General features: G+C 34.7%; 1 protein-coding gene across 1 annotated transcript; it reads right to left on the reverse strand.

The window, feature by feature from the left end:
• Positions 1 to 7232: 7232 nt before the first annotated feature.
• LOC143563784 (cysteine-rich receptor-like protein kinase 2) lies at positions 7233 to 11652 on the reverse strand. Its single transcript, XM_077051248.1, has 8 exons — positions 11072 to 11652; positions 9333 to 9748; positions 9109 to 9228; positions 8772 to 8887; positions 8465 to 8675; positions 8139 to 8370; positions 7899 to 8052; positions 7233 to 7824 (listed from the first exon to the last, which is right to left on the reverse strand). The coding sequence occupies exons 1-8, from the start codon at positions 11446 to 11448 to the stop codon at positions 7456 to 7458; spliced, it is 1995 nt and encodes a 664-aa protein (XP_076907363.1). The 5' UTR covers positions 11449 to 11652; the 3' UTR covers positions 7233 to 7455.
• Between the last annotated feature and the right edge of the window lie 2414 nt (positions 11653 to 14066).

A 14066-nucleotide genomic window follows, 5' to 3' on the forward strand; every position in this document is an offset into this window, starting at 1 on the left:
TAGACTCGGCACATAATACCTATGCATGAGATACGTTTCGTGTTTCGTTTGTGAATTATGTGTGACTCGACAAACACATTGGTGACACGTTACATGTGTAAACAACTACATAAGTAACATTGTACATTACTAGTAATTATTACCCACAAGGGAAATTTAGTCAAAAACATAGCAAATATCGATCAACAAACACGTTTTATGTATTTTCACATAGTTCAGCAGCTAGTTTTATCAAGACAGAATTCTACTTGGAAAGATTACTCAATTCAACAGATCATAACATATCAATTAATTTACCAAAAATCGTCACAGAAGCACACATGAGCTAGGTTTCCAGAACTATTTTTATTTAATTTTTTTCCACGTAGATTTCTCACCATAATCAAAACATTACAGTAAACTCACAGCAGTCAAAATCATGCGCAACAGAATGTTATTTGTTATTCCCGTCAAATGGTAATTCCAATTAATACAAGACCAATTGGGTTAGATTCTTAACTCAAAATGTTAACTTCCAGGAGTGGAACCAACCCATTTGGTCTTGTAGTTTATGAGATATGATAGTTTCAAAACAGCTTAACAGCAGACCTCACAATTCATACTCGCACTACAGTTTTGTAAAATAATAAAAGTTAACTTTTACACGTCCAAAAATTACAAATTTGGACTCTTAAGAAACTAGACTCAACCTAGTACACTGTAGTGTTAATAATTTCGACCAATTACCACATTAACATCCAGTTACAGTCGTCTAAACATCAATTTAACAATCTGTCCAGTACCAGTTTACATCAAAACTCAACATAACAACAATCTATGAACCATAATCCATGCATATAACACTCTAGACATAAGATTTACAAACCATGCATATCAATTTTACGTTACACACATAGTTAGGGTTTTACTTGAAAGTTTAAAATCAAAGAACAAGTAATTAACAAGCAATAATAACACAACTAGTTATCAATTCACTAGCAAATCATCATCAAACATACAATCAAACCCTAACTCATCTTAATCATCACTTTCAAGAATTTAGGGTTTTGATTAACCCATTCAATATTAAAATTAAACACCTAGAATGCATAGACTAGTTGTTAATTACCTTCCTAGCACCTTAATTCTTCAACAAAACTTGAAACAAGGTTGTATGTATGTGTGTGTGTGCTCACGGCTGCCAAAGGAGAGGGAGGGGGGGCGATTGGTTATGGGGAGGGGGTAGGGGTTTAGGGTTTTGTTATTATTTAATATTAATAATGTTACACAATGGTCCCTCTACTTCTAGTTATTAAATTTCTAGTGTAAATAATAACTCTTGACTCTTGAATTTTGTGTTCTATGTATAAATATCAAGTAGCATATAACTTAACACATTATTATTAAATATTTATTGTTTTGATGTTTGTCGTTTGTTCACCAATGGTTTGAGTCGACTCGTGTGCGTTACGGTGCAATCCCGAAAGACTACATGTGTAGTGATTGTCAAGCGTCATTTAAAACCCTAGTTTAAATGTAATGAGATGTGCGTTATAGTTCTAGTGATCTTAAGTTTGAATTGACGAAGTTTGGATTAACGGAGTTAACCTGAAATTGACGAGTGTCACATCTGATCCCTCTTTCCTTTGTCTATCTCAGATATTGTTAGGATCTGATCCCTTTCTTGTCTATCCCAGATATTATTAGGGTCTTATCCCTTTTACTTCTCTATCTCAGATATTATTAAGGTCTGATCCCTTTCTTCTCTATCTCATATATTTTTAGGGTCTGATCCCTCTTTCGTCATCTTCGTGCATACTGTCTTTACATACCCATAACATGCATACTTTCTTTAATCACTCATACATACTCATATATTATACATATATCTATCATACACATTCATCTATCATATAACTACCTCCCTTGTTAGCACGTGCAATATCCGAAGATCGTTCACGCACCGACAAGCTTTCATTCACAATTAAGATATACATACATAATATATAAACCATACAAGACATACACTTACCAGTTAAGGTAAGTGTATTAACTATCACATCGAGTATGCACACAGCCCCGAAAACATAACAAGGAAATGGGGCTAGAAACTCACCTGAATGCGGTTACGTTCACCGTTAATAGTTATTCCCTTCTTGAGTTGTGCACGGCTAACTGTATAATATTTACATGTATCAATTAACTATACTACTTATATCACATTTATATCTTTATATAACCCACAACGAACGGGGTCCGGGGGCAGCGCCACTGGCAGCGGGGTCTAGGGGCGGCAGCCCCTAGCAGGGTCCAAGGGGCAGAGCCCCTGGCTGGGGTCGAGCTGCCAGATCAGCTTGGAAAAATTTTATTTTCATTAACTGTCTTAACACATTTTCCATTAGGATTTTAATTTATTATTTAATTCGCTCTCTCCTTCGCCATAACGAATTAAGCCTAATTCGTTACTGATTCGTCATCTTACATGCCTGATTTATTAGTTAATTCGTCATTCTAGTTCGTTAGCTTAACATAGCGAATGATGAGTAACGAATCAACTGATTCGTTATCTAAGTATAATGAATTGGTTATTAACGAGTCTCCTGATTCGCTGTCTGGTTCGCTGTCTTATTATAACGAATTGACCAGTAACGAATGACCTAGTTCGATGTTGTAATCATAACGAATTTGGTAACGAATCACCTGATTCGTTATTTTAGCGTAACGAATTGGCTCTGTCTTATCCAAACCTTAACGAATTAGCCTATATTCTTATCCAGACTTTGACTCGGGATCAAAGTCAAAATCGAGTTGAACAAGAACAGTCTTCCTAACGAAACAACATGAAATTGGTACCATTGAACTCGCAATCCCAACGCCTACAAACCCTAACCATCAAATCGGCCAAACATCCCTGTTTAAGGGGTGCGATTTGTGCATCTATGTTACGGGTTATTTTAGGTTAACAATTAACCTATCAAATGCTAACCAATTTCAGTAAGGTTTGTTTCATTAGATTCGTTTTTAACATACTAAAACAGATCTATGATTTCCCTAATCAAACCGAGCCTATATGAACGATTTCTAAATATAAACGTACCTTAAACGAGTCGAACTACAAACACGAGCTGGTCCTTGATGTTGTTTTGGTTCTTCACGATGATCTAGCACCAACAAGCTTGGGTTCTCGTCTTTGGATCTTGGTTCAGGTTATAGGATTATATGTGTGTTTTGGAAGGTGTAGGCTAAGGTGTAGAGGGAAAAGTTTAGGGTTTAAGGGATTTTTATATTCCCTTAAGCCCATGGACCTAAGGCCCATTCCATCTTATATTCCATCTTCTAAAGTCCAAGCCCAACCGTGTACACTTTATTATCTAAACCGATAAACGACACAATATAAAATAAACGAAATTTATTTTATTATTATAAACAAAAGTAGAATGTTACATCTTAGATACAAGCTTCATGTTGTTGTGCCCATTCCACTAGCTTGACAGGGCATACTAGCCAATTTTTATGGACTGATTGTGCATGAGCATTATTGAGTTTTCACTTTATATAGTTATTTAGTGTTTGGTAGTGGTCCCTTGTACATGTCAATGTGCAGACGAGCCGAGTTGAGCCTGAGCTCGATTAGGCTCGGGCTCGGGCTCGGCTTGGCTCGTATAACTTACACAAAGCTCGAGCTCGGCTCGTCTCGTGAGTAGATTTTCAAGCTTGAACTTGGCTCAGACTCAGCTTGTTTACTATTTATCGATTTTTTCATATAATTATAATTATTTTTATATATGCTTTTCTATTATAATTTTATGTCTAAATAATACATGTTATTTAGTTATTTTTATTTATTTTTTCAACATTATATATATATATTAATTAATAATTATTAAATATATATTCTAAAAAATTATATAAATGGCATGCTTGTTTAGGCTCGCGAGCCTACTAGAGCTCGATAAGTGAAGCTCGGACTCAGGTTCGTTTATTAAACGAGCTTATTTTTAGGCTCGAGGTCAGTAGGCCCGGGCTCAGTGAAGCTCGGCTTGATCGAGCTTTTTAATTAACGAGCCGATTCAAGTAGCTCCGCGTGCTCGTTTGCACCTCTACATATCATTGTATTTTTCCTTTTATGGTTTAACTATATAGAAAGACACCATTTTAGCGTTTCCAAATCAAGCTCATGAATACATTTTTCACTATATACCTTTGATAACATTCATATACAAATGGTCTTGATAAGATCAAATTGAACTTTGCGATCCTTTATTTTAGAAATGTGATTCACATAATCACATGTAATGTTTAAATCTGTCACTACCTAACGTTTAAATTTGTAACGTTTTTGTAGTATAATAATAACTATATATATACTATTATTACAAAAAGTAAAGAAAATTAAATACCCCAACCCTGCCTACCTTGTCCTTTCTTCTTCCTTTAAGCAAATTATCTCCTACCACTTAAATTCTATAGACATTCAGTGCAGCTAGAGCGTAAAATAAAAATAAGCTGAAACTTATCTCGTATTCAAGGGGCTCTTAATTTTACTAGGGTTTCACTACGTTTCATCCACGTTGAATTCTTCCTATCCGTGGCCCAAATACACTAAGATTACTAATTGATAGGAGCAACTAACTAAAATTACCTTCCTAAACAGAAACGCTTACGATGGCTAACATACAACAAACAAGAGAAACAGAAAAACACTAAATGTAACACCCTGTCCCGGAAGGGCTGACGTGTCACAATAACATGGTTTCTGAACAAAAAACATAATTTTATTTAATTACTTGTCAATGCATAATACATTAGACAAGCCAAACTTAAGGTTAATTTACAAACTTAAGTTCATGATATTTTATTCTTCTCTCTTAATCCCGCCCGATGTAACCTGTGGACCTGTATAAAAAAAATAAATAACGGAATAATCCGAATGCTCAGTACGGAATAATAGGCTTAAACAATTAGTATAATAATAATAATAATCAAACGTAATTTTATTTGAACTTACGATGCAAAGTAATCTTATTAAATAAATCAAATCGTATCATACGGAGGTACCCATGAGCGAACATAAAACGTGACAATATACAGGTAGCTACTCCTTCATATTTATCACACGAGATGGCGAGTTGGCATACCCGCTATCCATCTCCTTAATATTAATCCTATGATCGATCCATACGCCTCCAAATAGTCATATGTACCACACTTGTACTTAAGAGACGCCGTGAACTGATCTCACCTTCACGGGTGGTGCACATGTTGTCGATGCCGCAACAACATGCTCGTGGGACACTCCACGAGAAGCGACACTCATGGTATCGGAATAGAAATGATCTTATTCATATAACACAGAGAAAATATATTTTCGTAACATATATCGGAACATGTGATAATGAGTTTAATCAAACATAATAATATCGCATGACATGAAAGCTAAATTAAAATCAAAACTGAAATCCAACGGACAGTCAAGTAAATTGATAATCCAAAGACATGAGGAGTTTAAAAATATCTATAAACTCAATGGATTTATATCAATTGAATATAAAATAACACGGGATGAGGATAAGGATCCGTACCTTTAATGTTCCCAAGTGATGCTAATTGGTTTACCATTGTGTAGATTATCTACATACGAATTATTTTCTAATTAGAATTATATTTGAGATTTCTTTATCGATTCGTTTCAATAAGTATATGTTTTTAAATATTTATCTTAAATATATTAGTCCATAACAAATTATCCTTTTTTAACCGTTTGAAAGCTTTCTATAAAATCAAATAACTATAAAATAATAATTATATAATTATAAAATGTAAGAATACTTAATATTCATTTGTTTATACCATTTGTGTTATGAGTAACACTTTTGTACTTAATATTATTTATTGATTATAGGTATCTCTTTTGATTAAATCATCGTAAAAAGGGTTTCAAAATTTATATAATGTGTAACTCTTAGTTAATTAACTAGTAAGAACATATCACAATTAGCAAGTAAAATATTTTTAAACTTACCCACTGAATATTATAAGAAAAGTAATATAAAGAAAATTACTAACATAATTGTTTTTAATAAAAAAATGAGTGGGTAAAATAAAATAATATATTTTCAACTAACTCATCTTCTCATGAGAAAGGATGAGATAACAAGAAAAGAAATCACATGTTCACATTTTGATCAGTATCTTACTTTTTGAGTAGTTTCTGAATATTATTTGTGTGTATATGAACACATAAACACATATACATATAAGCGTAATTATAATTATGAGTGTACGGGGTTACCTTTTGTTCGAGATGACCAATAAGTTCAGATAATGAAGGGTCGTCGGTTGATGCTGGTTGCGTTATGATGTCGATCGCAGTGGTTCGGGGGTGGCGGGGGTTGACTATGGAGTGGAGATAGTGAACTAAGGTATCGTTTTGGGTGTTTTAGTTTATTTCCATTTGCTTGATACGTGAACCGTCGCCTGAAAAAGTTTCAGGTTGGCTGGAAACCTGTTTTCAATTCTACGAGAGGTGGCGAAGTGACCGAAAGTTACTAACAAGGCGAATATAGGTAGCGTGGTTATCTTGTTGATATTTTAGTTTGTTTTTGGCTCGCCGATGATCGCCAAGTGTTGTCGAAAAACTTATCTTAGAGACGAATAACGGTTTGTTGGTGAACATCGGTTGCGTCGTGACGTTGGCTGCGGAGGGGGTTGCCGGCTGGCTATAGACTGGAAAGAGTGAACAAGAGTACTATTTTGGTGTTTTGGTTTGTTTCGGTTTACCGAAAAGATGAACGGCCGCTGGAATTAATGTCGGAAGGTGTGATTGTGTGGAATTAGAAGTTATGAGACATGTATATATATACCCGTTTTACTTTGCGACGAAGATATAAATACAGATGATGATAGACTCGATTGTTAGCTAGCCACGTCTCCATGCTCTCATATGTATCTTCATGTACGTTTTTCGTTGATCTCTATCCAAAGACTTAATTCTCAAATTCCAATGTTACATGTTTCTTTTATATTCATTTTATTACGTATCGATTTTCTGTATATCATTATATTATATATATATTCTTTTATTAAATATAACACGTAAATTGTAATGACTTTTATTTCTATTATCATAATTTTACGTATCTTTATTTTATTTTATTATTACTATTATTTTTATTTGTCACATATTTTATTAAACCTATCAATGTTTAAATGAATTAAATAATGATTTAAAATTTTGCTTATTACACTAAACGTCAAGATAACTATGCTCTAATACTTTACAATCATATAATACAACAGAAATTCATTAACTTTAACCATCACATCATAAGTAAATAAAAGTTCCCATATCTTTTTGTAGTCATTGATATAGCAATTACACATTTGAGGCGAACACACACCCGGATACAGCTACAGGACTCAAACTTGGGTGTTTTTCTCTTTCTAATAGCATGTGGCTCGGATCAACATTATATACTAGCGCTTTTCGACATTCATCCCCTTCTCCATCACGTCTATTTCATCATATACTTGTATACTTTGCAGCAGCAGTTTCTCGTCTGTTTCATTTGTCATTCTAGAAAAATTACCCTTGTTTGGGGATCCTATATGAACCCGTCTTTGATGATCAATTAGAGTGGGTCGGGTTAGTTGTCTATTCCCCAATGGCAGGCCTTTTGGAAGCATCAAAACAACTTCTGACATAGTCGGTCTTTTAGAAGCTGGTGATTGAGTGCACAACAACCCGACCTCAATAATCTGCTTCACATGCTCTTTGTGTTCATTTACATCCAATGTCTCATCAATGAGCATAACATGCTTTTTATTCTCATACAACTTCCAAGCCTGTTGACACATAAAAAGTGATAAATTGAAATATGAAAAAAGTGGAGAGATATTTGTGAAAGCGATTGTCTCACGTCTTCCAGGAGGTAATCCATTGATGGTTTATCAGAGTTCATGTCAGTACACCTTCGTCCGCTAATGATTTCAAGAACCACGATTCCAAAGCTATATGTGTCAACTTTATCTGATAAGACACCATGTATGGCATATTCGGGTGCCGTGTAGCCCCTGGTAATATGTTATATAGATAAAATAAAATATCTGATTAGACTCTTTATGTGGAATCAAAGAGAATCTTTTTTAAATTAACTTACAGTGTCCCAACAAACTTGGTGCTAATATGACTTCTATCCTCTGGTTGAAACCTTGCCAACCCAAAATCTGCTATTTTGGGTTGAAAATCATGATCAAGGAGAATATTGCTCGACTTTATATCTCTATGAAGGATTTTGACATGGAATTCATCGTGTAGATGAGCTAGACCCCTAGCTATCCCAAATATTATGTTGTATCGTTGTTTCCAGTTCAGAGTCCCTCTTTTCACACCTCCATTATGAAGATATTTATTAGTATATATCAACTGTTTCTAAATGAATATCTTCATGTGAAGAAATTTTTAAGTTTTGTGACAGCAAATTACCCCACAAGAATCTGTCAAGGCTTCCATTTGGCATGTATTCCAGGACAAGAAGTAGGTTTGATTCTTCACTGGACCATCCAAGGAGACGGAGAAGGTTCCGATGGTGAACATTACTTACGAGCTTAACTTCATTTTCGAATTCTTCTTTTGCTTTAGCATAACCTACTTTAATTTTCTTAACCGCCACAATCTCATTGTCTTCAAAAATTGCCTATTATATAAACAGAACATAATATATATAGTTCAAATATGGGATAATTTTGATTAATGTAAGCAACGGAATACAAAAGGTTGTATATCCTTTTACCTTGAATACTTCACCAAAACCTCCTTTACCTAAAAGATTTTCTTCACTGAAGTTATTGGTTGCCAATTGCAGATCTTTGTAATTGTAATTTATGGCCCCCTTCAATTCCGGTGCATCTAGGACATCACATGGTCAGCATTGTGATGAAAATTAATATAGTATTGCTTTAAGAAATATATTGGGGAAATGGTATTTGATATATCCAACACTATGAGCATTATCACTCACAAGCAGTGAGGCGTACAAACCTCACATACCGAGTGTTGGTAGATTCCTCATACAAGATTAGTCAAATATTAGTATTCTCACACTAAGTGAATGTTATGCAATTAATCACCTTCTTCAGTCTTCTTAGACTTCTTCCACCGTAGAAACAATAAGCACGAAACAATTAAGATAATAAGAAGACCTACACCACCAGCTGCTCCAGCAATTACTGGTACCTTGCTTGAATTCCCTAATATATATGATCATATGAAATTTAGAAGCTTAACAAATGTGAAGCTCGAGGTAATTCTAAAAACTAAATGAAGAAATAGAAAGAAGATTGTGAGGCGTAACCTTTTAAGTAACTTGCGATATATGTTGTTTGGTTATCACTGAAAAATGGAGTCACTGAATACCTTGCAAAACAGCCCATGCTGATAAACCGTGCTTCTGTTCTAGGAAGACAATTAAATAAACCGCTATATGCCATATCGATGCAGGTTTGGCAAATGCCCTTGTTTATATTTTCAACACACTGTGCAATTGCATACACTGTTGCATTATCACTTGTGATTTGGGTTGTGGATGCAACATAGAAGTTACTAGTTTTTGGAGTAGCGTCTTTTATATTTGATAACATCCCCCCTACATCTTGGGTAAAGGTTGTTGTTGGCTGAGATGCTGACTGATTGCCACACAATCCAAGTGGACCGATGCCTGCATCCTCGACGACATTCGGATCATTGTAGAAGTTATCATAGTTTGCATACCTTGAAAACAAATGACTTGAATTTCTTAGACATTTTTACCAAGGGTGCTGAAATTATATTAAAAAAAAGTACTCTCTGATAACTTACAGAAAACCAAAAGGTTGTACACATTCAACAAATTAATAAGCTTTTACCTGAATCCTAATAGTTAAGATAATTTTTGGGAAATCTGATTTGAAATCCATGAAAGTTAAAACAATTATTGATCACCATCTATGCTGTTGCTTCAATGTCTTTGTTGAAGCAACTACTATCCAAACAATTACCAAAACTTGCATATCTAATATCAATTATATCCTTCGTTTGAGACACCTCTCCTGTTTTTTTCCTCTACATTTTTTTTCTCATGCTGGATAATTAAGCACAAAACTAAGTACGCGCTATAGAAATTCTCTTTCAGTTATCAGTCTCTAAACATATGATCATACACTTCATATTCTTCTTATAATCAAGTCTTCAAATACATGTTGAAGCACTAATTAGGGCTGGTACTTATATGCATGTCTATTGATGATTGACACTGCAAATTAAGAAGAAATGAAGGGTCTCTTTAGTTTATCTTGTTTCTAAAAGGGTTAAATGACAATGCATATTTTCTCTCTTTATAACTAGACTTTTCAGGTCAACCAAATAAACTAAATCCTTCATTTTTATAATCTGAGAGCTATAAAATTATCAACAATCACTATCAATACAGTTGTATTATTGGAATGATATTGCAATGTATTTATCAATTAAAGTATAAAAAAAAGCATAACAATTTCCCACACACAGTATTTATCAGTTTTCTTTTAACTAGAAGATTAAATTATATACTTGATCTTTTTTTTTGTTATTAGCTATTTTATATAATTTACTATAAAACGATTACAATAAAGTGGCAGGCAAAGGGGCAACAAGCTGCGCCGCAACCCCCTTTTGAATAGCAAAGCCAATCCTGCTAAAAACGAAGCTTTGGGACCTAGAAGCTGAAGAGGTTCCGTGTACGACGCGCTGAACCCTACTCAAAAATTTCACAGCCTCTGGAGCCAGAAAACCAAATGTATCAAAGGCAAATGGTAGAAAGACATGTTGATTATCTAAACAAGCTTTCTCGTGTTTAACAACTTTGCCCGATCAAAGGCAAATGGTAGAAAGACATGTTGATCTTTTAAAAGAAAAATGATATACTTGAATGCTTAATGTCAAAACTGAAACTTCATAGCACAACAAATCATACGAGCTTATTACAATCTATAACTCTACTAAAACATATGTGGGGAGTACTAGTTACTGACTTACTAATCAACTATGAAAAAAAAATAATTAAAAAAAAAACTTTACCTGACAAAACAGTTATCAAAGAAAGTATAAGCACCATTTCCAGTTATGCAGCTGTTTAACTCGGACACCCCGGCGTCTACACAAGCCACACACTGAGCTGCAGAAAGGTAGTTTCTGCACTGGGCGAGTCCAAACACCGAGTCCCCCTCGGACAAACTTTGCGCTCTTGCGTAAAAGACACCGTTGCTGGATAACTGTCTTCTTATTTCCGTAAAGGTAGAGTTGCGATTGTTAATAAAATTTGATAGATTTATCGGAGGGTTACGGCCACAGAACGATCTGATGGGCGTTTTAATATTATTGTTTTCGGTTTTGTTTGGCTGTGAAGTTCCTGGTTTTATCAGGAATAATACAAGGAACAGAACCAAAACAGCCATCACATCCACCCTCAGTGTTGGGCTATATATGGCATATTAATAAAGAAAAGTATTATGAAATCAGGTGGTTTGAGCAAACAAAGCATTATGGAAATATGGAATATGTTGTTAATAAAAAATCAATAGAAAACTGGTTTTGTTGACCATTCCTGGATGGTGATTGGTGGCCGGCATATTGCTGGTGGTCAGACGTCCTCATGTGTGGGGTTGAAGTTTGAACAAAATGAAATATTTAAACACCTAAATTTTGAAGTCTGTTAAAATATATGCATATTTTTCAGTTTATAATCCTTCCTATCTTGTGCTATTTACTTTGCCTGTTTATCTTACGATTGGTTTTATCTATACTATATATAATGTGTGAAAGAAGGGCAAATTAAGACACTTGTTTTTAAGAGATTTATAAATGTTTAAACACATGGTACAACCTAAAATGAGAACAAAGTAGTCATTCTAGTCTAAAATATCACGTATTTTTTTATTTTCTTCAAAATAGTTACAACATTTTCCCTTCAACTTTAATCAACTAATATAAATTTAAATAATAGTTATAAATTTGGTCATTCATCTTTTAACTATCTATTCTTTATAATTTCATTTTTAACCCAAATACTCCCAAGATTTTTAAATGGTCATAACTTTTTCGTACGTTAATATTTTTTTTTAAATTGTACCATAAAAACGAGCATTTAATTCTCTTTAATTTGAATATGATATTGTCATAGTTTCTTTTCTGTTAAAAAAATAAAATTTTATGTATATGCATTTCCCGTCCGGTTTTGATGGTTTTAAATTAAACTATGAGCCAAGCCATTATTAACGGTTTCTGGTCACCGAAAACTGAAACTAGACCGTTGAAAATAGAAACTCAACAAAACCAAACCATTAACGATGGTTAGGTTTCATTTTCGTTTGTACTTTGATATTAAATTGAGTTTAAAATAATAACAATGAATTTACTTATAACAATAAATGGTTTCACGGTTACAACGAAACAACAAGCACCCATAAACCTATATGATTACCAAAGTATGTATTTCCCGCAGCATCGCGCGGACACCCATCTAGTTGTGTATAATATACGGGATGGTCCACACTTGGGCTTCTCTGTTATACTTTGGGCTTGCATGGCTCACTTGGGCTTCTCTATTTTCGGAAAAGAAATCGTTGCCACCCACTGTCGATGTTTGTAAGGACGCGTTTCCCGGATTCTCCGACGTTTATTTGGGACTGGCGCGTCTTGCTTCGCTTCCTTGCTTAGTCGGTCACCTATAAAGGGGCAGCCCCTCTCCTAGAACAAAAAAATCAGTATTCCAATCAGTTTCATCCGAGTAGGTTCCTACCAAGTACTGATTCTTATTTTCAAGTATTATATATTATAAATTTATAACTTTGAAATTCAATAATCGATTTTTCCTGAGAAAATCATAAACTTTAATATCTCTTATTATAGTATATATACATGTCCGGACATTTTAAAATTCTAAGAATAAATTAATGAATTGAAGACGCGTACTATTTTATAACATAAACTACATGTTAGTGCAAAAATCGGCAGAACTTTTTTTGTTTTGTGTTGGTGTTTTAAAAAGTAAGACGTGTGGGATCACTATTGAAAATAAAAAAAGACGTCTTTTACTTGGTCAAAGAAATTTGCAATTGACTCCCATTCTCTCCAAAATCACGCGGGTCAACATTTCTTTGGAGGACAAAGAAAATGATATTTTAAATTATTAATCAACATGAAAATTCACACACAAATTTCACTTGCTTGTGAGGGACTATGTAGAACAAATTTCACCCAGGCTCAACCCACAGACCCATGACTCCATGAGTACTCGACTCGTCCGGAAATTCTGTTACATCTACGTACGCGGTGAGGAGGGTCCACATGACTAGAGGAATGTTTATTTGTTAAACATAACACAAACAATTAGACCGTTAATTACATTAGCCCACGGCCATATGAGAGGGACAGCAACCATAATTCATCTACTACATATACGCAATTACGAAACTTTGCATTCATCGTCCCTCTTGGGGAATGAATATTGATTCTCATGTGCATGCATGGCTGGTCACAAGAAAAACCTCATTGAAGAAACATGAAATGAATCTGACCTGATCCATGACGATGTTCCCCGGTCTTCGAGATGAACGAACCACGACTCGATCTTCTTCTCCGCTCAGATCTGCAATGGTTTTTGGGGGTGTGGAGGTGACTGCTAAGAAATCTCGAGGATCTCTTGTTTACAGACACAAAAATGGTTATGGTGGTGGCTCTTATTGAGAACAACAACCCTTAATAAGGAGGTGGAGACCTCCTTATATAGGGAGCCTCATGGCCACCATCATGGTACCCTAATGGGCCTAGCCCAGTTAGGGTTACCTCCACAAAACCCCCTCAGCCCAATAATATTGTATTAGTCCATATAATAAAATAAGCCAGACATAATAAATTAAGGTCGTAAGCCGGGTTTAGTACCATACCCCTACAAGCCCCCCAAGTCCAGTGTTGCTCCTAGGCGTGCAAGCGTTTAGGTGGAGCGCTGGACTTCATAAGGTGTGTTAGGATATGAGGCGGTTTTTTCCCCTTTCTTCGGCCTTTTCTTTATTGT

This window comes from Bidens hawaiensis, unplaced genomic scaffold, assembly GCF_021521415.1.
Source record: "Bidens hawaiensis isolate Kalapana, Puna unplaced genomic scaffold, B.hawaiensis_p1.1 tig00021522_1, whole genome shotgun sequence".
NCBI lineage: Eukaryota > Viridiplantae > Streptophyta > Magnoliopsida > Asterales > Asteraceae > Bidens > Bidens hawaiensis.